The 22,929-nt window shown below is 39.2% G+C and overlaps 1 protein-coding gene across 1 annotated transcript in view; it reads right to left on the bottom strand.

Moving 5' to 3' along the window:
• LOC142095363 (piezo-type mechanosensitive ion channel component 2-like) overlaps positions 1–20,989 on the bottom strand; it is a gene marked incomplete at its 5' end in the record, with an annotated part of 107,657 nt that extends 86,668 nt beyond the window's left edge. The window contains 11 exons of the mRNA XM_075178314.1: positions 1,275–1,380; positions 1,470–1,733; positions 4,672–4,784; positions 11,202–11,331; positions 12,019–12,102; positions 12,185–12,347; positions 12,764–12,977; positions 14,575–14,782; positions 17,256–17,418; positions 19,838–19,875; positions 20,873–20,989. Coding sequence (XP_075034415.1) covers positions 1,275–1,380; positions 1,470–1,733; positions 4,672–4,784; positions 11,202–11,331; positions 12,019–12,102; positions 12,185–12,347; positions 12,764–12,977; positions 14,575–14,782; positions 17,256–17,418; positions 19,838–19,875; positions 20,873–20,989 — 1,600 coding nt within the window. The remainder of the gene's footprint in view (positions 1–1,274; positions 1,381–1,469; positions 1,734–4,671; positions 4,785–11,201; positions 11,332–12,018; positions 12,103–12,184; positions 12,348–12,763; positions 12,978–14,574; positions 14,783–17,255; positions 17,419–19,837; positions 19,876–20,872) is intronic.
• Positions 20,990–22,929: the final 1,940 nt, after the last annotated feature.

Genomic DNA, 22,929 nt, shown 5'->3' with positions numbered 1-22,929 from the left:
GGGATCCTTAATTACTTTATGCACTATGCACCTGTACGTACTTTGTAGATGTTACTTCTTGCATTCCCATCACCTTATAAATATGTTATAGTAGGACTTCTACTGTTTCCAAATTTAAAGGCCTGGACATTATTATTTCCATTTCTTCACTTTCAGATAATCCATTACGCTCATGTAATGACCCCTCTATGTCATAATTTCTGTAAAAACATAAGGTTCTAAATGTATTTGAGACCTTGCTTTTTTCTTTCATTGGCAAGCATAGAGGTTTTCCTTAGTTGCAAATGCTTTCATCATCCAATTTTTACGACCTTTAAATTGCTCAGGAGGCTGGTCTATGTCTTCACTGGTGTGTGATATAAAATTACTGCACACACTGTTCACTGTTAGGTCCCGATCACACATACTTATGGTGGGTTTTCATAGTTTGCTTCCCTACTGAAGGCTCTGAAATGGTACTGGAGAGGAAAAGAATTACTAACTGCTCTAATAGAACAAATGCACCCCCTCTAGGGGCTTACTTTGAGCTGGTGCTTTTTGGCTCCTTTGGGGTTATATTACTTCTGGAAGTAGCTGGCTATGCAACTCCACTCTTCATATGCTGGATAACCCAGAAGAGCGTGGCAGCCTGGCTCCTATTATTGAGTACTAAGTTGCATCCTCTGTACTCTCCTTAGCGAGATATCCGTCATGTCCCGCATTTGCTACATCAGAGCTAGTATACTGTGGCCTGAGCCATACCAATCTTGGACTAGCAATCCAACATCATTGCAACACCAAGATCTTCTGGGAATCATCCAAGGACAAACAAGGTAAATCCCTTAATAAAATAATAAACCTTTTTACATTAACATCTGCCTTGTTACACTTGAATAGACAGGAAAAGACACATGGGTAACAAGAGCTAGGTTTTATATACCTGGTGAGGTGTTCCTGTCTCTGTCAGCTGAGCAAGGAGTTAACCCATTCATGATGGCTGCCATGGAGTCTTTCGATTAAAGGAATGAATTATAAATAATTTACTTTTTTTTACTTCTTGAGCTTGTGAAAGTGCTAGTAGCAATATCATTTGTTTTGTTATAAAGGACTAAAAAGATGTAACTGATTTTAACCAAACTGCATCTATTAGTGGGAGTTCCAGGAGGAAATATCAGTTAAGAACAGATAATGGATGGTACTTTCACAAAGCTTCTCATGGTTATTTACAAGATATGGAAATTGACTCTAGTGGGCCCGTATTTTCCCTCCAATCAAACTACCTATTGTGTACTTACCACTCTCCTCCACCAAAACTTCTTTCAATGATTCCTGATCTTTATCCTGTTCCCGTTCTTTTAAATTCTGCCGTAGCAATATCCAGAATATGAGGGCATAGGAGATCTGAGATAAAATAATCTACTATTAGTAAAGTGTCAATAAATCTCCAAAGCAGTACCAAGAAGGGTGCTACTGTAGTTTGTTTGCCTCACCTTCAATCCAAGATGCACACACGGCATTGTGTATGGCTTCAAGTCAAAGTCAATGAGAACATTAGTGGGCACTCCAGGGAACAGCTCTTCCTGGGAGATATTGAGTCCCACAAAAAAGTTCTGGATGACTAAAATGTTGGCGTAGCAAGCCAAAAATGGGGCACTTAGCATGGCATAGCGTCGGCGGTCCCGAATCATCCAGATTACGCATGACCATATTAACAGGACAAACGTCAACCAGCTGTTATGTGTGATGCTCCAAACCTGGTTAAAATAGGTGTGTAATGAAGGGCTGAGATAATACAGGTTTAAGGTAATGAAATATAAAATGAACAGTCAACATCTGAGACAAGATAATTCATTATGAATAATGTATTGAGGCCGTATATTTAACAATATAACAGGATTTTTTTTATACTTATTTTAAATCCTTCTCTCTGAATTTATTGTTGGGCACACAAACCTTGGGGTATAGAGGCTCAGCCAGGAGTTTGGACACTTTAAACATTTCTACGCAAAGTCTGAAACTCCTCCTCCTCTGTATCCCTTGCAATAATTTGCTTTGATGCTCCCCAACCTCTCTTATGGGATCATAAAGGATCGAAAGGTCATCCATTTTGCGAAACTCAAAAGTCATAATAACATAGGCAGAGTCCTGACAACAACTAACAAGTGAAGGGATCCTCCCTCTTTCAAAGACCCACCTCAGCCTAAAGTGAGGATCACAATAACATGACTTAAATGGAACTTGGATACCACTTTACACTGAAAGGAGATTCCATCAACGACATGTGGCTGATTCCATTTCTCCATCTTCCATTGGAATACTTCCAGATGTAAAGACAATTCTCCTTGATGTAGGGCATCCCTCTTGAGAAAATCTGCTTCCCACTTGACTCCTCCAGAATCCAATAGCCCTAAAGGCAATACTGAAGATTGATGGCACCACAACCCCAAAGGCTGACGTCCATCATCATAATTGCCCAGGCACATATAGCAAAAGGACAATCCCCTGTTGAGGTTGTTGACATTCAACCACCAGAGAAGCCACTGACACACCCTTGGAGACAGTCTGATGAAATGACTGGTTAACTGATGTGTGACTTTTTCCAGTTCAATATGAGCTCAAGCTTCTCTTGAGTAAAACCATACAAATTCCACTGCCTCTAAGGTCGAGGCTATCTTTCCTATGTCCTTCATTCAAAACAGCACAGTCATCTGTCTGAGAGCTAATAGAGACTTTATTAGTCTCTGTAATGAACATTTAGTCTTCCAGCAAAAACACCATCTTTTGTCCAATATCGTATAGTAGCTCTATTAAAACAATCTGCTGGCTAAGTATTAATTTTGATTTTTGATAATCCAATCCAAACGGACAAAGATTTGGGCTGTCTCACATGGGCCTGTCGGGGACCCTGCCTTAATAAACAGACCATCCAAGGAAGGAATCATAGTTGTCCCCCTGAACTTCAGAAAAGCCATCATAACTGTCATGATCTTTATGAACACCCTCGGCTTTGTTGCCAGGCTGAAATATAGAGGTGAAAATTGAAAATGTTAAGCCTGAAGTGTAAATATAAGAAAGCATTGGTGAACTTTCAAGATCAAAACATGCAAGTATGCATTATTAATGTCCATGGAGAGCATAAACTCATTCTGTACCACGCTTGTTATAATAGACATCGAAGATTCCATAATGAATTTGTGCACCCATGTTGGGAATTTTGGCTCAAAATGGACCAAAATGATGCATCAGGTTTTTGAAGACAAAGAAATTTGAATAGAATCCTAATCTTTACTGCTGTTCCTGAACTGTTATAACCACCCCTGAGGAGACCAATGGTTGGAAAGATTCCCACAGAGCTAGTTGTTTTGTCTCCAGAAGGCCAAAGGTGAAGGGGAATTCAGGAACTGTATGATATATACTCTCACTCAGGCATCTGAAGTGGAACTGAATGACTGATCCCAGAAGAGAAGAAAATTGCCCATCATGTTGACTGTTTTTTTTAGGGTTTGTAAGGTAGTCACTTAGCTAGCCAAGTCTGTTTCCCACAAGGAGCTGAGGAATGTCTTCAGGAAATTGGACCCCTTACCTTACCTGTGGAATAATAGGACCAGAACCTAGAACCCGCTAGACTTTGGGGCATTAACCGTCAAACTGGAACTATTTCCCATATTGGCCTGAGTAATAGTGTTATCCAGTTTTGGACTGAATAATACATAACCTGAGAAAGCCAGGGACTCTAAAGTCCACAGACTCTGCATTCACTTCCCAGGCCAGAGTATAAGCCCAACAGAGACCATTGGGTCTGAATCCCTAGCCCCCAAGAGTCCAGCATCAAGAGCCACATCCCGCAGATAGTTGGACATTTTGTGGATGTTCTCAACCAAGATCTGTAATTCTTTCCTTAATTAACCTGGGTGCAAGCCCTCTAAAAGCTGGTCAACCACCTCTCCACTGCTTTGTTAACCCAAGCTGGGGTTAAGATGGGTCTAACAAAGGTCCCAGCCACAATATATATAGATGTAAGTATGGCTTTGAATGTTCTGTCCATGTTATTCCTAAGAGCACATCATTCAGGATCAGAATGGTGGTGGACTTGGACAAGCGCAGTATTGGAGTAGCCACGTTTGAGGGGATTCCCATTTAACAGTAAAAAGAGTCTGCAATTTGTATGAAATCAGTCTTCAATCTGAGAGGAAGAATGAAAGGAAACTAATTGCTCCTTCTTCCATTTAAACTATAAATTTTTCACATCAGGGGCTGACCATGACTACAAGGCTCCAGTGGGAGTGAGGAGACACTTAAATGAAGTCACTCTTCTAGTGAACAATCCAGTGCCTGTCTTGCTGACCAGTGTTGCTATCTGCACTGTGTTTTCAGGCACTGCCTAACAGGAAATGTGCAGCTCCTCATCCTTCTTCTGGCAACCTGCAGCCTAGTGCAAGGCTCCCTACTCATTTGGAAACCTAAGAAATGAATTCCCACCATGATAGGGGATATAGAGGGGAAGGAGTTTCAGACATTGTATAAAATTTTTAAAGTGCTCAAACGGTTTGCTGAGCCTATATCCCCAAGGTTCCAGTGCCCCCCCAAAAGAATGATAGCGAAATTGAGATGAACTGTTTCACTACCTTGTAACCACACCCACACCTTATTAGTCCATTACTGTTCTCTCCAAACATGCCACCACCATCTTACCATCATCACGATTAATGCGCTGACATAACTCTGCCTCATGATAAACTGGCCGAGTACAGTCATACCACTAGGCTTCGACTCTGCAGCAGCCAACTCCTCTGATTTCTCTTTTACTGAATAACATGCACAAATATAAAATAAAGAAGACATAAAGCACATGAGAAAGTATAAAATCTGTGGACAAAATATTATCTTTGACTTAAAGAATCTGACATTGTTAAGATGAAAAGGTCCTTAGGTTAAGTCTGTTGGCTGTGAGAGTAAGAGTGTGATCAGTGTGTATGCTGTGAGAGTGAGAGTGTGATCAGTCTGTATGATGTGAGAGTGTGATCAGTCTGTATGCTGTGAGAGTGTGATCAGTCTGTATGCTGTGAGAGTGTGATCAGTCTGTATGATGTGAGAGTGTGATCAGTCTGTATGATGTGAGAGTGTGATCAGTCTGTATGCTGTGAGAGTGAGAGTGTGATCAGTCTGTATGATGTGAGAGTGTGATCAGTCTGTATGATGTGAGAGTGTGATCAGTCTGTATGCTGTGAGAGTGTGATCAGTCTGTATGATGTGAGAGTGTGATCAGTCTGTATGATGTGAGAGTGTGATCAGTCTGTATGCTGTGAGAGTGTGATCAGTCTGTATGATGTGAGAGTGTGATCAGTCTGTATGATGTGAGAGTGTGATCAGTCTGTATGCTGTGAGAGTGTGATCAGTCTGTATGATGTGAGAGTGTGATCAGTCTGTATGATGTGAGAGTGTGATCAGTCTGTATGCTGTGAGAGTGAGAGTGTGATCAGTCCGTATGATGTGAGAGTGTGATCAGTCTGTATGATGTGAGAGTGTGATCAGTCTGTATGCTGTGAGAGTGTGATCAGTCTGTATGCTGTGAGAGTGTGATCAGTCTGTATGATGTGAGAGTGTGCTCAGTCTGTATGCTGTGAGAGTGTGATCAGTCTGTATGATGTGAGAGTGTGATCAGTCTGTATGATGTGAGAGTGTGATCAGTCTGTATGCTGTGAGAGTGTGATCAGTCTGTATGATGTGAGAGTGTGATCAGTCTGTATGATGTGAGAGTGTGATCAGTCTGTATGATGCGAGAGTGTGATCAGTGTGTATGCTGTGATAGTGTGATCAGTGTGTATGCTGTGAGAGTGTGATCAGTCTGTATGATGTGAGAGTGTGATCAGTGTGTATGCTGTGAGAGTGTGATCAGTCTGTATGATGTGAGAGTGTGATCAGTCTGTATGCTGTGAGAGTGTGATCAGTGTGTATGCTGTGAGAGTGTGATCAGTCTGTATGATGTGAGAGTGTGATCAGTCTGTATGATGTGAGAGTGTGATCAGTCTGTATGCTGTGAGAGTGTGATCAGTCTGTATGATGTGAGAGTGTGATCAGTCTGTATGATGTGAGAGTGTGATCAGTCTGTATGATGTGAGAGTGTGATCAGTGTGTATGCTGTGATAGTGTGATCAGTGTGTATGCTGTGAGAGTGTGATCAGTCTGTATGATGTGAGAGTGTGATCAGTCTGTATGCTGTGAGAGTGTGATCAGTCTGTATGATGTGAGAGTGTGATCAGTCTGTATGATGTGAGAGTGTGATCAGTCTGTATGATGTGAGAGTGTGATCAGTGTGTATGATGTGAGAGTGTGATCAGTCTGTATGATGTGAGAGTGTGATCAGTCTGTATGATGTGAGAGTGTGATCAGTCTGTATGATGTGAGAGTGTGATCAGTCTGTATGCTGTGAGAGTGTGATCAGTCTGTATGATGTGAGAGTGTGATCAGTCTGTATGATGTGAGAGTGTGATCAGTCTGTATGATGTGAGAGTGTGATCAGTCTGTATGATGTGAGAGTGTGATCAGTCTGTATGATGTGAGAGTGTGATCAGTGTGTATGCTGTGATAGTGTGATCAGTGTGTATGCTGTGAGAGTGTGATCAGTCTGTATGATGTGAGAGTGTGATCAGTCTGTATGATGTGATAGTGTGATCAGTCTGTATGATGTGAGAGTGTGATCAGTGTGTATGCTGTGATAGTGTGATCAGTCTGTATGATGTGAGAGTGTGATCAGTCTGTATGATGTGAGAGTGTGATCAGTGTGTATGCTGTGATAGTGTGATCAGTCTGTATGCTGTGAGAGTGAGAGTGTGATCAGTCTGTATGATGTGAGAGTGTGATCAGTGTGTATGCTGTGATAGTGTGATCAGTGTGTATGATGTGAGAGTGTGATCAGTCTGTATGATGTGATAGTGTGATCAGTCTGTATGATGTGAGAGTGTGATCAGTCTGTATGATGTGAGAGTGTGATCAGTCTGTATGATGTGAGAGTGTGATCAGTCTGTATGATGTGAGAGTGTGATCAGTGTGTATGCTGTGATAGTGTGATCAGTCTGTATGATGTGACAGTGTGATCAGTCTGTATGATGTGAGAGTGTGATCAGTCTGTATGATGTGAGAGTGTGATCAGTGTGTATGCTGTGAGAGTGTGATCAGTGTGTATGCTGTGAGAGTGTGATCAGTCTGTATGATGTGAGAGTGTGATCAGTCTGTATGATGTGAGAGTGTGATCAGTGTGTATGCTGTGAGAGTGTGATCAGTCTGTATGATGTGATAGTGTGATCAGTCTGTATGATGTGAGAGTGTGATCAGTGTGTATGCTGTGATAGTGTGATCAGTCTGTATGATGTGAGAGTGTGATCAGTCTGTATGATGTGAGAGTGTGATCAGTGTGTATGCTGTGATAGTGTGATCAGTCTGTATGCTGTGAGAGTGAGAGTGTGATCAGTCTGTATGATGTGAGAGTGTGATCAGTCTGTATGATGTGAGAGTGTGATCAGTCTGTATGCTGTGAGAGTGTGATCAGTCTGTATGCTGTGAGAGTGTGATCAGTGTGTATGCTGTGATAGTGTGATCAGTCTGTATGCTGTGAGAGTGAGAGTGTGATCAGTCTGTATGATGTGAGAGTGTGATCAGTCTGTATGATGTGAGAGTAAGAGTATGATGAAAAGCAGTATTAGTGATTCATCATGCAGAGCTGGTTGCAAAATGGTAAATTATTGTTAAAAAATAGTATGAAAAATAGCATATTTCTACCTGTATACAGAGCCGTACACATGTTAATGCATCAGCAGCATATGCATCTGTCATCATCATCATCGGCAAGTATATGCACCTGCCCTACAGTAGGTGCAAACAACAGGCTACACGCAAATATAGATGTTTCTGCAGGTCTGCATGAGCCACATTTGAATAAACACGCCTTTACTGTACTTGGCCATAGTAAGAAAAGCCCTTCACTCCCCCGGCCTGCACTCCAGATGTAGGTGGGAACTAAGTGTGAGGCTGGTGCAAGTCTGCATAGATGTATATGAGTGCACCCACTTTCTGGGATTGTGCAGCGCAATTTCATGCAAGATATGCTTTGAAAACTGGTGTATGTCCCACTCTGCATCAGCCCCACAATGTTATACGGGTAGACCCCCTTCTACATTTATTAACAATTGGTGTAAACTAGCAAGTATTTAAATAATAATAATATTACAGAATGCATCATACCAAAACCTTCAAAAGTAATAAATGTAGAATATGCGTATAATAAACATAATTTCATTACAATGGATCAGTACTAATATTTTCCTTTTAAAATTGTAAGAAATTGTGGATTTAAAGAAAAAACGATAATAATCCACTAGAACAGCCTAACTAAAACCTTTCCACATAGTATTAAAATGCGTGTGGTTCGAGTGTGTGATTGATAAAATTCCGACAATACTAGGAGCGACATGAACATTGCGAATGGTGTAATTACGACATGGAGGAAATAAAGACCTGATAATAAAGTGACAGCCAAGAATTCCGGCAACACAACATACAGGCACTGACGTTGACGCCAATTCAAATGGCGACAGTTACATTTCTGCTATTAAGGGGACAGTACGAGGACCCATCGGCTGTCTAATGTCCAACCCTTTCTAAAAGAACATTATATAGCCGTTGGGTCCTCGCATTGCCCCTTAATAGTAGTAATGTAACTGTCACCATTTGAACTGACGTCAATGTCAGTTTTTCATCAAGTCTGTATTACCTCCATGTCGTAATTACACCATTCTCTTTGTTTATGTCACTTCTAGAGTTGTCAAAATTCTAAGAACTGCAAAAATGTCTACCACTGATTAACAGAGAGGATCATTATAAAAAAAATGCTCTATGTAAAATAACTATTTAAAAAAATGACAACCAATTGTTACAATAAGTATGAAATGTATTGCGTTTATAACAAATATTTAATTGATTAAGTTATGATTGTTAGTACAGAGGGCTATTCCATAATGGTTGGAGAAACTTATTCGACATAAAATACAAAGATTTTACTGTATATAACTGCAGTAAAAATGGTTATATTAAGGTGAAATAAAGCGTGAATAGAAATATTGTGCTGTAGAAACAGCAACACAAAATAAAGAGACTATAGTGCTAAAATTGGTGAAAAAATCTTCAATGTAGTGATAGTTTTTGCAGTAGTTACAGGTGAACTGGGACAATAATTTGCATATCTTCCAAATAGCATGTCGCCTTAAGTGGATATTAACCGCACTTCAATTTATATGCCTTGATGTAAATTCAGATCACATGCCTAAAACCTTTCAAATACCTTCTTAAAAAAACAAGTCAATTAGACCACAGCAGTAAACAATTTTTCACTATTTTGAAGGCATTAACACATAAGTCTTGTTACCATAGTCTGCTTTTTTTTTCTTTTTAGCTCCTCTGTTTCTACAGCATTGCTTATATATACACACTCTATTTCATATTGATATAGTAATTTTTATTACACTTAGATACAGTTGGCCTTATTCATTAAGGAAAGTAAGGTAAAAAAATTAGTACGTTTTCTCCTGGACAAAACCATGGTACAATGCAAGGGGTACAATTTAATTTATTATTTTGCACATGAGATATAAACTTTCTGTTTTTTTCATGTAGCACACAAATACTTGATAGCTTATTTGTACACTGAAATTTAAATTTGATCTAGGACATGCTCTACCCCAATTCTAAATCTGCTCTCACATTTTAAATTGACCTCCCCCTCCAAAACAACATGGTTTTGCCAAGGTTCAAAGTTACCCAATTTTCCTGCTTTACTTTGCTTATTGAATCAGGCCCAGTAATATCTATGTATTTTATGTAGAAGAAGTTCCCCTAACCAATAAGAAATAGTAGAAGATAGTAGTAATAACTGATTAATTCATTGTTTATTGTGAGGAGCTTGAAGTCTTTAATTGATTAACATATGATTGCTAGTACAACATTGAAAATGTATTATGAACTTGATACATTTTATCTTTTTTTTGTGATAATAATTGTAATTTGTCCTAATTGACAGAATGAATACAGGATTTTGAATAGTTTTTTCACAGTAATAATTCATTAGTCGTATTTTGTCTTAATTGACAGAATGAGTATATAGGATTTTGAATAGTATTTCACAGTGAATATGTGTATTTTTCATAATAATGCTCCATTTTAATACTATATGGAAAGATAATAATTAGGCTGTTTCAATGTATTGGTGTTATGCATATTTTAAATCATTGATATCTTACAATATTCAAATGGACACTATGGGCTATGGGCTAGATTTACTAAAGTGCGGTTTGGGGAAACTGAGAGTTTTCAGTGATTTTTCCGGTTTATTTTAAGGGGACACTATTATTGTATTATATCATGGGGAAATGTGAATATATAATAATATAGACTGATTGTTGATGGTGGATATAATTATTTATGTTGCACAATTTGGCATTACATAATGCCCAAATAATACAATAATTCAATAATTTTGTCCCTTTAATATAATGAAAAATACAATTTAAATTAATTTTGCCCCTTAATCAGTAAAAAATGATTGCCCCAATAACTTAAATGTCAATTGTGCTTCTGTTTGTGCTCTGAATGGCAAAACAGGATGTTTGAGCTATCAAGCCATTCAGAAGCAGATATAAAAAAAACCTGTCTTTTGGATAGTAGTTTTAATGGCATTTTTAACCAAACCATTGGCGGTTTAGCTATTTTCAATCTGCCACACATCACCAGACAATATTACATCGCAGGTCTCAAAACACCCTATAGTAAATGTGGAGGTTTGGACCAGTTATCCGCCGGCGATGTTTAAAACCACCACCGAATCTTAGTAAATCTTAGCCCTATGAGTGATTTTGATCCACTTTAATGAAATACAATTATGTTTTTTATATGTATTCTCTACATGTATTACTTTGTGAAGCTGACTAATTTATACCAATTACTATTAACACCTGTAGAAGGGGGACTGCCCCCAAAATGCGGTGTTCTTTCCTGTGCTTGCATCAATAGACATAAACACCTATTTTTGAGAATATAAATATTGGAGACAGAAGGGCATAGGCACTTAGACCTTGTACACCATCAGCACTAAATCCGTCTGAGTGTTATCACAAGAGCTGCAGGTAATACTCACAGTCATGAATTGGTAGAAATGAGAAATCTTATAATGTCACACTCACCTGATCCATCTGGGACCTTCTCATCATCAGTGTAAACGGGCACTGAGAAGTCAGTGTGTGCCTGCTGCACTTCACATTTCAGTAGGGGTAGTTCATGCCACCCATTATGCATGAGATATTCAGACTATAAGTTAGGGGAAACAGGCATGTCAAAGATCTTTCAATACTCCAAATACTTCTGTTAGTAGTCTTTATACAGATAATAAATGCACATGGATCATATTGGTTAAACCTGTCACTGACCTCACATTAGTGCTCACTGCTTACAGATAAAACTTATTTATTCTAAGCAAACATAAGAGAAATACAAATGTGTATCAAAGATATGTCATTGTGCCTCATGAAGCCACTGGCTCCTAGTGAGTGGAATGGCTGCATATTTACAAATAAGGGTTCAGGTATGTTATACCTAGGTGACAAATACATTTAGGTAACTGTACAGTATAGGAAAACCTACAAGATGCAGGAATTCATCAGCATTTATTAACATGATATATATTGTGAAAGAAGCATAGCATAAAACCTGGGTGGAGGTTCAATCCCAACACCTCGCCCTGCCACGTTTCCCACCTGACGGCACTCATTTGCTGACTGGTTAATGAGTAGGACCATTTTACTCCTTCATGAGATTGGACCAGCCTGGATTTTGATCATTTAATGGAAGAGACCTTTACTATAGTCTGGAGCAGTCTACTTCCCAAATTGGATAACTTTCCTTTTGGTGAATATGTATCAGATCACAATATGCACTTCCACAGGACAACTGCCTATTAATCTCTCGAGTTAGGCATCATCTAGTCTGAACACTCACTTGTACCAGCTCAGGATTCGAGGTCCACAGCACTTCATTCAAATTGTTATCATCTTTGGGGCAGTTTATTTCTGCAGATTCCTCCTTAAAAATACAATTTCTGAAATTGTAGATAACTCTAATTAAAATAACAAGCTTGAAACAATGTGGACATGTCATGACATACCATTGGAAGCTTGGCCCATTGTTGCAACAGCATGATCAATGTATAGTATAGAATTAGCAGCATAAATGGGTTCGTGAAAACTGGCCAGTGCAGATCCTGGTGAAGATGGATGATCCATGATTCTGTCTCATTGGTCCTAATAATTGCCGTCATCCCAAAAAGCCTAGAAGGGCAGAATAGAGAACAAATGCTCTTTTAGTAACTATCAGACATAACCACAACAAGATGGACGTATAAACTTGGCTTCCAGTAGAGGCATTGGGCATCACAATCCCCCAGCATCAGTATAATAGGAACCTTAAACTATTACACTGCTGAGGTTAACTTTTAGATGACTTGAATAGTTACACATTCACTTAGCCGCTTCCACCTTCCAGACATGTAGGCTTTGGCGGAGATTACATAGTCTGTGCTACTCTTTAACACCCTGCTTCTCCACAGGTTGTTCTAGCCTTTCCCACCATATCTCCTACATGATAATGTGTACCCAGCTTTAAGCAATAAATGGGATTGACACGCTGAACACAAATTCATGACAATGTTTGAAAATTATGAATGTGTAAAAAGTTGTGACCTTACCTGGCATACAAATCCTGAGGAGGGATGATTTCTTGAAAGTAAGGGAGTTGATACAGGTAGACAGCCGTTAAGTGACCTGCACTAAAGATGGCAGCCATGACACAGAGACTGCTGAAAATCACTAGACTAACACTGCGGTTACATGCCCACCAGGAACATAAAAACAGGAAGATGAAAAAGTAAAGGGCAGACGTCACGGAGGGTAAAATTATACCTGCAAAAAGAAATCAGCAGTGGCTGAGACATTCCTGGATAAAACAGTCACACTGTATACATCATTATCATCATCAACATTTATTTATATAGCGCCAGCAAATTCCGTAGCGCTTTACAATTGGGAGCAAACATTAATAAAACAATACTGGGTAATACACACAGACAGAGAGGTAAGAGAACCCTGCTCGCAAGCTTACAATCTATAATTTCCTTATAGTTTCCTATAACATAGTTGTGGATTACACAGGGGTGCTAAGCCGGGGTGGGGGGAGCAGGCCTTCCTGTGTACTGGTAGAAGCCACCAACCTGGTGTGGCCACACGCTTTTTAGCGGCTAGGGAATGTTGCTGCACTGGGGCCCAAATGTCCTCTTTCCGACCCTGATTACACTTATCATTCAGGTTTGGGTATATAGTTGCCTCTATAACCGTGGAAAAAGCTATTTTGTAGGATAATATATACAGTATATACATATATATTCTATGAAACTGCAGCCTGTGAATTTTCTAGAACCAATAACAACAAAGAGGCATTTATAACAGTGTTTTTTAGTGAATTGACAGAGATTGTGAAATGTATTTATTACTAGCTCACAAGCTAAAATTCAGTTTGGTGTTCCTGTTTACTTTTGGCTTTATGGAATATATTTATGCATATTTGTATTTTATATGCATCTACTTGCTTTCTATATGCCATGGATATCATATATTGCAATTATACACTACAAATATGCATACATACACTTGTGTACATTTGCTGGATACCAAGGCAAAAACAATGAAAGATGTCCAAAGTGCTTTGACTTCCTAACAGGAAGTAGACTGTACAATCTAAAAACGTGAGAGCAGCCTAAAATAGATTTTATCTAAATTGTTTGCACTGCTATTTAAACAGCCCTCTGAGCACTGTGTAGTGCCAGAGTATTAGGTCACTGCATTACTCTATTTACCAGTAATTTAGACCTTGGCTTGTCAGACTATGCTGCCTTTGTTCCCCTGCTGTGCTCGCCAGTGAGTTAAACCTCAGATTGTCAGAATAATCTTCCAGATTGGCACACCAAATAACAGATCTGAGCGCCTCAACCTGCTGACCTCCTACAGTGAAGCCCAAACACCCTTGCTGGAGTTTCTGGTGAATACCAGGGGAAGGTTAGACTCTGCTCCTCTGTTTTTCCCGTGGAAATCTTGGTTAGCAATAGGGAATTCGCTCTCTCCAGATCCTACTTTGTGACAAGGAATCTTTACCATATGTAATGCAAGCTGATATAGCAGGGGACCATTGATCTATATTAACTTCAGTCCCTTGGTTTAGATAAATGGTATGATCATGTACTGTGTGCTCAGCGCAACAAGGCCAGCTTGACCCTACTTCTTTTCAGAGATAGATATTCCTTTGTGTGCATGTTTATAGGAGTATTTAATTAAATTATTGATGCAGCCACTCATGTTTACATTTACCAAGTCTGTTCCTTCTATATGAAACAATTTAGGAATTTAAGAACAATGCAGTTATTGTCCATAAAACCTTTTTTCATATTTCGATCACTTACTGTACAGATCCACAAACCTGTCCAGATTTAAAAAATGAATTAAGTACCTGACAGACCCAGAAGAAGAGTGACCACCACCTTTCCAGCTGTGTTAAACAGAGCCTCAAATAAGAGCTTCATTCCAGAGATGAAGACAGTAAACTTCTCAATCAGTTTTGCCCGTGTGTCATTGACGTCCTTATCCAAGGTGTCCCCATCAGTGGAAAAGTCTGTCTCGTTCTCACTCTCCTCTGTCTCACTTTCTGTCTCAGATTCCTGTGGGAATATAATTCAAATCAGACAAAATAATTCAACAGTGGATTTTCATGTTAATTAATTTAAATTTAAAACAAACATTAATAAATTGTTTGCAGGATGAGTTGCAGAGAGGCACAGCACAATATAACGTTCAATGAGTTATAAATGCAAAATATAACAACACGGAGCTGGTGGATTTAAAAATAATAGAACACATTTACAAATCAGTACTCTACACTATATACTAATCTTATGTAAGGTTTACAGTACACAAATAATATCTGTCTATGGTGCTACTACAGTACATGTTGACACATTACTGCTGTAATTGTAATATATGATCTTTTACTAATGTTCAGTTATGGAAGCAAAATCACTCACATGGGATTTTTTTTTTATTTCAAATATATAAACTGTATATTAAAAGCACTTAAAAAACTAAAATATGTTTGCTACTTTTTTCAAAATACATTTCAGCTACTCAGATCTGTAACACTGTTTCACAGAAGTATATGAAAGCGGTTTCAGTACTGATGCAGCACTGTGCTGCCATCTTGTGGACAGGTGCAAGAATTGTGGTGTAACATTAATAATAATGTTTGAAGAATATGTTCAAAGAAAACATTAAAAAAAAAAAATGTTTTATTTTATGTAATGAAACAAATGCCCTCCCCATGACTAGCATAACTAATTCCCTCTGTACTCCCTCCTGCCTATCTGGTTAACAGTAAGTTCTCCAGGAATCAACACCCTCAAGAACTTTGAATGAATACAGCAAGCAGTTCACGAGTAGCAACAGCTGAGTACAAAGTTGAACTGGGAGAAACTCTATAAAAAATGGTGAGGAAGTGATGTTGGGATCAATATTATAAAATATTATATCACATATGTATGAGAGCTTTATAGCTCAATGGACACACCACTTTTTCTGGAAAAAACAGGGCTTTCTTTTGGTAGTATATTTGGAATAAACAGTGTAAGGTTATACATTATATAGCTGCATTTCACATGAAGTTATACAAAAACTATACAGAGAATAAACCTACAATGCATGCGACGCCCCCTCTTGCATTATTATTCACACCTCCCAGTAACTGAATGTATGGCCCCAGCACTAGGACCCAGAGGAGACACACCAGGAACAGTTGTTTAGGATGGTATGAGCTGAGGAGAAGTGTGTGAGGAGAGTGTGACAGTCAGGGACCTTGGACAGAGGGGAGGAGGTCCCGGAATCTCACAGCAAATTTGGTCCCCATGTGTAGAGAGGGGTGAGCATGTTAAAAGACCCTGTGGAGAGGGATGCTGCAAGATGCTGTATTCAATGTGACCCAGAGAGTCAGAGAGGAAACCAGAGAAAGTATTACAGCCCAAGGGATGAGTGAAAAGGCTGCACGAGGACACTAGTGTCAGATCCACCAAGCCATGCTGAGAGTGCACCGGACGTAGAAGGTGTCAGAGTCTGTGCAAATTCAAGTGAGTGTGCGAATATCTGCTCTTACTGCAGGCACAACCTGTTAGTTTGCTGGGAAGAGCTATTGAGAAATACTAGTGGTAATTTCTGAATGATCAATCATCACCCTGAGAAAATTGTAATAACAAGTAATAGCTCTAGGGGTTGGGTGCAGGATAATATTGGTCTAGAGAGTTTTGCCAGTCAGGTTAGAAAGTGTCCATATAACATTGCTGATATAATCTTGCACCTGTAAGAATGTCATTGGGAAGGACCATATATTTTTGTATTTGACTGAAGCCTCCCCATATGTTAGGCTTTTTTTTTCATTTGTCTATTTTTTAAGTGGTGAATTTAATCATTTTAACACACTCTCCAGACTGTGCAGGAGTAGGAAGCCACACCACACTGGAATTCAAGATTTTCTAACTACTACTGGTGGAGAAAATACCTTATATCTATATCAAGTAGGAAATTTCATTCTAAGGAGGTATTATATTAAAATAACTATCCTGCCAATGAAGCCAGTCTCTAAGGTATCTTAGCATTATTGTGTGATTATAATTTAATATGTCAAGAAAATTATGTCCTCCATTTGATTTTGCTTGGCTCAGTTTAGTCATGATAATTCTTGGTGAGTATACTGGTTTTATATTGTGTCAGAGTTTGTAATGGAATTTCCATACAAATGTTGTCCACATATGAATATATTATGCTGCTTGACCCAAGTGAGAAATTGAATTTCCTATCTGTCCAGACATGTAGATGGGGAAAATGGCTGTAAACCTAATGGTCAGCACTTGGGCTGAACGGCTGAATAGATTCTGGCTTACACTACAACGTGACAGAAGAATGCACATACAGGTTGATAGTGGTAATCATTTAACTGCATTTTCCACCATGCCCAATGTTGATCTAAACTATTTTAATGATATTACTATCAGGCCTAGCACTAGTTTTGGGGTCACAAATGCAGCAATAATGGGTGAAAATGTAAAATGGGTTCGTCAGAGAGGGTGGCTCAGGGAGTTGTGGTCTTACCTCATCTTCTTCTTCCTCCTCGCTGCTTACACGAATATTGATTTTGGGGCCTCCTGATCTTACTAGCTTCTTGCAAGTTCTTCTAATGAAAAACCCAGAGAAAAGCATCCCAATGTCTGAGGCTAGCAGACGGATAATGTTCCAAGCATCTACATTGCTGAGTCTGGAGATGGAACGACAAAAAGCAATTTCATCATGCATGGTGGCCAACGTAACTTGTGCTAATTGAAGGTAACCTTAACCTAAAATGAAAATGTTCATTTGTGAAGCATGAAGCACAAAGGTAGTATGTATTGTTCAGTCCTAGCCCAAACTTCCACTGCAGCTCTAGTAAACACAGTTTATGAAGTATTTCTTCCCGCATCTATCACAAACAGATATAGTTTATCCTAAAATTCTTACATAGTGGTTAAATAGGATATGATATAGGAAAATAAGCTTAAATATTATAGCATAGCATGTCAGTTTTATATACGATATCCCTGTATAGGAATTTCCCAATCTGGCTACTGATTTGCTCCAAAAAGATGTAAGATAGATCAACGCCACTCTCCTAAACAATGTTTGGTTCCTCTAAATATTAATTTGTTAGATTTAGTTTATATTATTTAGCTTAGTAATGTGCAGCAATTGATTTACATTGCTGTCCAAATGTTGCTTTACTTGCCCTATAAATGGTATAGTTATGGCAAATGAAAGCATTAAAACATAATCTGTTTGCATTATGATGGTTACATTTTAATACATAGTATTAAACAATGTTATAGTATACTTTACTGCTAAATTTTCACTTGTAATACTTTCAGTTCTCAAAAGCAGGTTTTTTTTAACACTATTTATGCATTAATTTTATTTCAAAATACCCCTTACAACTAGCCTTGTGTATGGTTCTATTATTCATTAATAAAGTCTTGCTTTAAGTTATATTTTGCAAACTGAAGTACCCCTTGAATCTGTCTGAAGGACCCAAAGGGGTAGAAGGACCCAAAGGGGTAGAAGGACCCAAAGGGGTAGATTTTCCAAAGTCTAGTTCCTAAAGCAGTTATTCTCAAAGTTTTCACCAGGCCTTAAATATTTATTACAAGTCATACCTGACCTCTATAAGTAACTATTGCGCGCACTTGTACTTTGTATGTACTAATACTATAATTTATCGTATGGCTAAAATCAGCAAAAAGTACCCTTCACCATTTTAATGCAATGCTCACATAAATGCATATATCTAGATCAGTGGTGGATCTACCATTGGTGCAGCAGGTGTGGTGCACCAGGGCCCATAGAGATAATGGGGCCAGCTGTACGGCAAATGCAAAGGGTCAGAACTAGCGAGATGTGGACCCCGTTTCCCCGTCTCCCCGCTTCACTGCACGTCTGATTTATTTTATAGATTTTTTTCCCTGTGAGTATCTTGGACGTGCATCTCCTCCATCTGTACTCCCAGTAGGTGCAAGAATGTTAGGTCTATAATAGACATGCATACCAAAAACAAGATTCTACTTTGCGGTACAGGTTTAGAGAGTGAATGGATGGTTAATGGGGTGTTCCCTGTTGGCCGGTCACAGAGCCATTTTCTTTACACTAATTGTTTGCATCCTTGGAAATGGTAGAAACCAGGCTTTGGTCTATATTTAAAATGCATTTTGCACCCTCCAAGACCACTTTATATGATACAACAGAACTTCAGGCAGATTTTTGAATGTAATAAAAACATTGAAACCAAAAAAAGTGACACGTGATAAACAGTCCTGGGGGTAAATGTATCAAGCTGAGAGTTTTCCGGCGGGTTTGAAAAACCAATCAGATTCTAGCTATCATTTATTTAGTACATTCTACATAATGATAGCTAGAATCTGATAGGTTGCTATTGGCAACATCTCCACTTTTCAAACCAGCCGGAAAACTCTCAGCTTGATACATTTACCCGCTGATGTTTTGAGACTGAAAAGTTTAAATTAACGGAAGAGTGCCAGCCTAAGGTGGTAGTAGTATGAACGGTAAAGTGACATTATTATTATTATTATCCTTTACATTTTAATTCTTTTCACTGTGCTTTTTCAGTTGAACCTGCAATCCTGCAAAAGTAGACGTACATTGATTTTCCTTGAAAAGTGGGCTTGTATGTAAACACACTTGCAAATGGCCTTTACAGTGTTAGTTAGATGAGTTGAACGGGAGAGTGCAGAGGCAAAGGAAAGACATTTGTTTTGTTTGAATTTGTTTCAGAAACCTATTGGTGAATACACCCATTACATTGGGGAAGAGCTCAACCTATAGTAGGCAAGGTCCTTCATGTAATTGCCTGCTTTTATACCAAGGGTATGAACAAAGTCCAAAAAGTATATGAATGAGAAGGTTAAACTGTGTGGTCAGTATTTTCTTGTCATGAAACCTGCAGTGGACAGAAGAAAATAATCTCTTGTATTTACAATTTTAATCATATTTCTATCAAATTTACTAAATTTGTTTGATCGTGCGCTAGAGAATGTCTTTTCCCAATGGAAACAAAGTGACTTACACATGCTAAGAGAATAAAATAATCATCCCATTCCTGCCATTTAATACTTAAAAAGTAACCCGCTCACCTTAAAATTCCAAAGTGCTTTAGAACCTCTTCCCAGAAGTAATCTGAAAAGACATCAATGATGTACTTGATTAGTATCAAGAGCTTATTCAAACACATATTTCTCCACACACAATTTACATCATGATAAATGTTTAACTGCATTATCAACTTCAAAATGCAAAGCAGTCTTATTGGGAACAAAATCTTGTCTAATATGAATAGTTGACCTTATCTAAGGTATTTTTTCAGACTGGCCTCACACTCAATCACCCTCTATATATCACACTCAATGTAGCAAGGTACCGTCCACTATAGCATTCAGACAGCCTCTCACACTCAATAAGCAGCTGCTACCAGGGCCGGATTAAGGGAATGGAGGCCCCTGGGCTAAGGGGGCCTCCATTCCCCCGTGAGGCCCCCCCCCCCATGATCCGAGCCGCCTCCAAGGCACTTACCTCCTTCTCCTGGCATTGCGGTCCTTCCCCGGCGCCCTGTATGCTCTTTACTGAGGAGATCTCGTGAGAGTGAGACTCACGAGATCTCCTCAGTAAGGAGACTACAGCGCGCCAGGGAAGGACTGCAGTGAAAGTGCTCAGCAGCATTGATCGGGCCGGGGGCGCCCCCGCCTGATCAATAATGCTGTTGAGCACTTTCAAGGGCCCCCTGGATGCCCGAGGCCCCTGGGCTATAGCCCAGTTAGCCCTATGGTTAATCCGGCCCTGGCTGCTACCCATAAGTTCAGTACTCAGCCTCCTTTTTGTACATTCTCATATTAAGCAATCCACTTCCCATTATCTAAATGTCAGGTAGACTCCCTTAGAATCCCTCTTTCACTCTAAAAAATGCAGTGAACAGTTTCTGGCTCTCGCACAATATATGTAACAGTGTCCCTGTCCCTCTCTCTCTAACTGCAGCAGACAGCTCCACTCTCTCACCTTAAATATGCAGTAATCTCTCTCATTGTAAACATTCAGCAGAGAGCCTGTCTCTGATACCCTAAATATGAAGCAAGCAGCTTTGTCCTATATCAATATTCTATAGTATCCAAACTTATGTTACCTTCAGGAGGTATGTAGTTGAAAGCAATCTGAAAAGACGACTGTACAATGAGTAAAAAGAAGCTGGTGTAGTAGATTGCTTTTAAGAACCTTCCAGTATGTCCTAGAAATGAAACAAAATAAAACACAGTAAGGTAGTAAACATTACATCAATAACTACTTTTCTTCATGTGTTCATAACTGTGTTCTTGGCAACAAATTATACCAGAACACTGTCTCCAGCATTAGTTTATGGATCAGATATTACCTTCATTTTATTGCAAGGGTTTTTAACCATTGGTGCAATAAACATTTTTTGGATCGATTAATTTGTAAGAGATTTCAAAGTCCAATTGGATCCCACCACTTCCTTTGCACAAATCCTTTTATATAAGCCCAGAGTAGGGTAAGAATTGTACAACGGAGTGAGAATGATTTCTAGTTCAGAAGATGGACTCGGAATGTAGCTCTAGGAGGCGAAGCCTAAACCGTCTATAACCGTCTATAGCACTATATGAGTCGGAAATCTCTCTATTGACCTCAAGATGGCTTAAATATTTCAATAATCGTGACTGTCACGAACGCGCTCCCAGCTGCCGTGACTTTGGGGTGTTTGCTGTCTGAGGTCACACACGATTTCAGCCCGCAGTCTCTCTTTACATATCACACAGGTTCTAGACCTACGGAATCGCCCCCAAACACAGCGCTCTCACACCCCAGACACCTCAAGGATCAGCCACCACCTATTGGGTACGGGCAACAGGACCCCAATATACTGTACCCCACAGGCACACAGGCTTCTAGTTCCACAAACTAGCAAGACTCACACCAGCACACACAGGGTTAACTCTTCACACCCCCAGACTGTTACACAAATGTTAATACAAGCACACACAGCTTGTTCATCACATGTGTCAACAAATCACACACAGGGTAACCTGGACGAGCAATCTCTCTTCTAAACAGGCTAATGAATCCGTTAGAGTATCAAGGACGCAACTTATTAAATTTTAGATTTAATATACAAAAGGTACAGGGCATTCAGATATAAAGAAAAATGAATAAACAATTAATATATTGACATAACAAGCAAAAACAGTTTAAAATAAAAAGGATTACATTCAGATTTGCACTTACATGAATTGCATTTCTGGCCAAGGGAAATGTGGCTAAGAAGATGGACAGCTTATCAATGTCAATTGATTTCCCAAAAAGTCTGACCCTTTGTCCCTCCAGACACAGGGTTTTAAGCAAACTAAAATGGGACGGCATTCATAGGGGCAGCGTAAATGCTAATGTGGGGGGCGGAAATATCCCCTGGGTGTTACCTCAGGTTTGGTCAAACTATTCCTAAGTTTTGACCTGTTAGTAATTCTTTACAGATATACCTCAGAGAAATAACACCCCCCTCAATAAACCGGTCATAATCTCCCGCACGTTTAAATACCAAACATAAGGGAATTACAACAATATCCAATCTCATCCTGAAATACATGTGCCTATGGCTGTTCCCTGTGTAGTGGGTATCTATCTTTCAAGACCCTTGTGTGCTTTTTGCCCCTCAATACAGAGTGGCATCCAGATTTCCCAAAATATGAAAAATGAATTCATTTCCTTTCAAGTTCACATTTCTATATACCTGTATAGGCTTTCACATGCTGTCTACCAGGATCTCCTCTAGGCATATGGTTCTCCAATTTACACCAAGGACTTAGTTTGTGTTTACACTTCCTATTGAAAGGAAGTAAATTAACTAGGGAAATATATGATCAAATACAATGGATGTCTGTGATCTGCATATCTAAAGCTGGTCTCTGCACACAGGGTTTGCTTAACTCAATTACCTGCTCCTGGGCTCATTTGGTCACACCTTTATCTGAATTGACGATCAGGTTAATTTAGGTATTCATGCCAAGAGTTATTTTGGGTCCTGACATCCAATATTCTATTTTAGCATATCAGATTTATGCTCTCATCCTGACAGTGACAAATAAGGGTTTATGAATCATGTAAAGGTGTGGTTTATAAGTCATAACCAGTGGTAATCGCATTACCAATGACCACAATTCCGACA

The sequence above is a fragment of the Mixophyes fleayi genome, chromosome 6 (assembly GCF_038048845.1).
Source record: "Mixophyes fleayi isolate aMixFle1 chromosome 6, aMixFle1.hap1, whole genome shotgun sequence".
Classification (NCBI taxonomy): domain Eukaryota; kingdom Metazoa; phylum Chordata; class Amphibia; order Anura; family Limnodynastidae; genus Mixophyes; species Mixophyes fleayi.
Note: the sequence above shows the minus strand (reverse complement) of the source record. Positions and strands in the feature narration are given on the sequence as shown.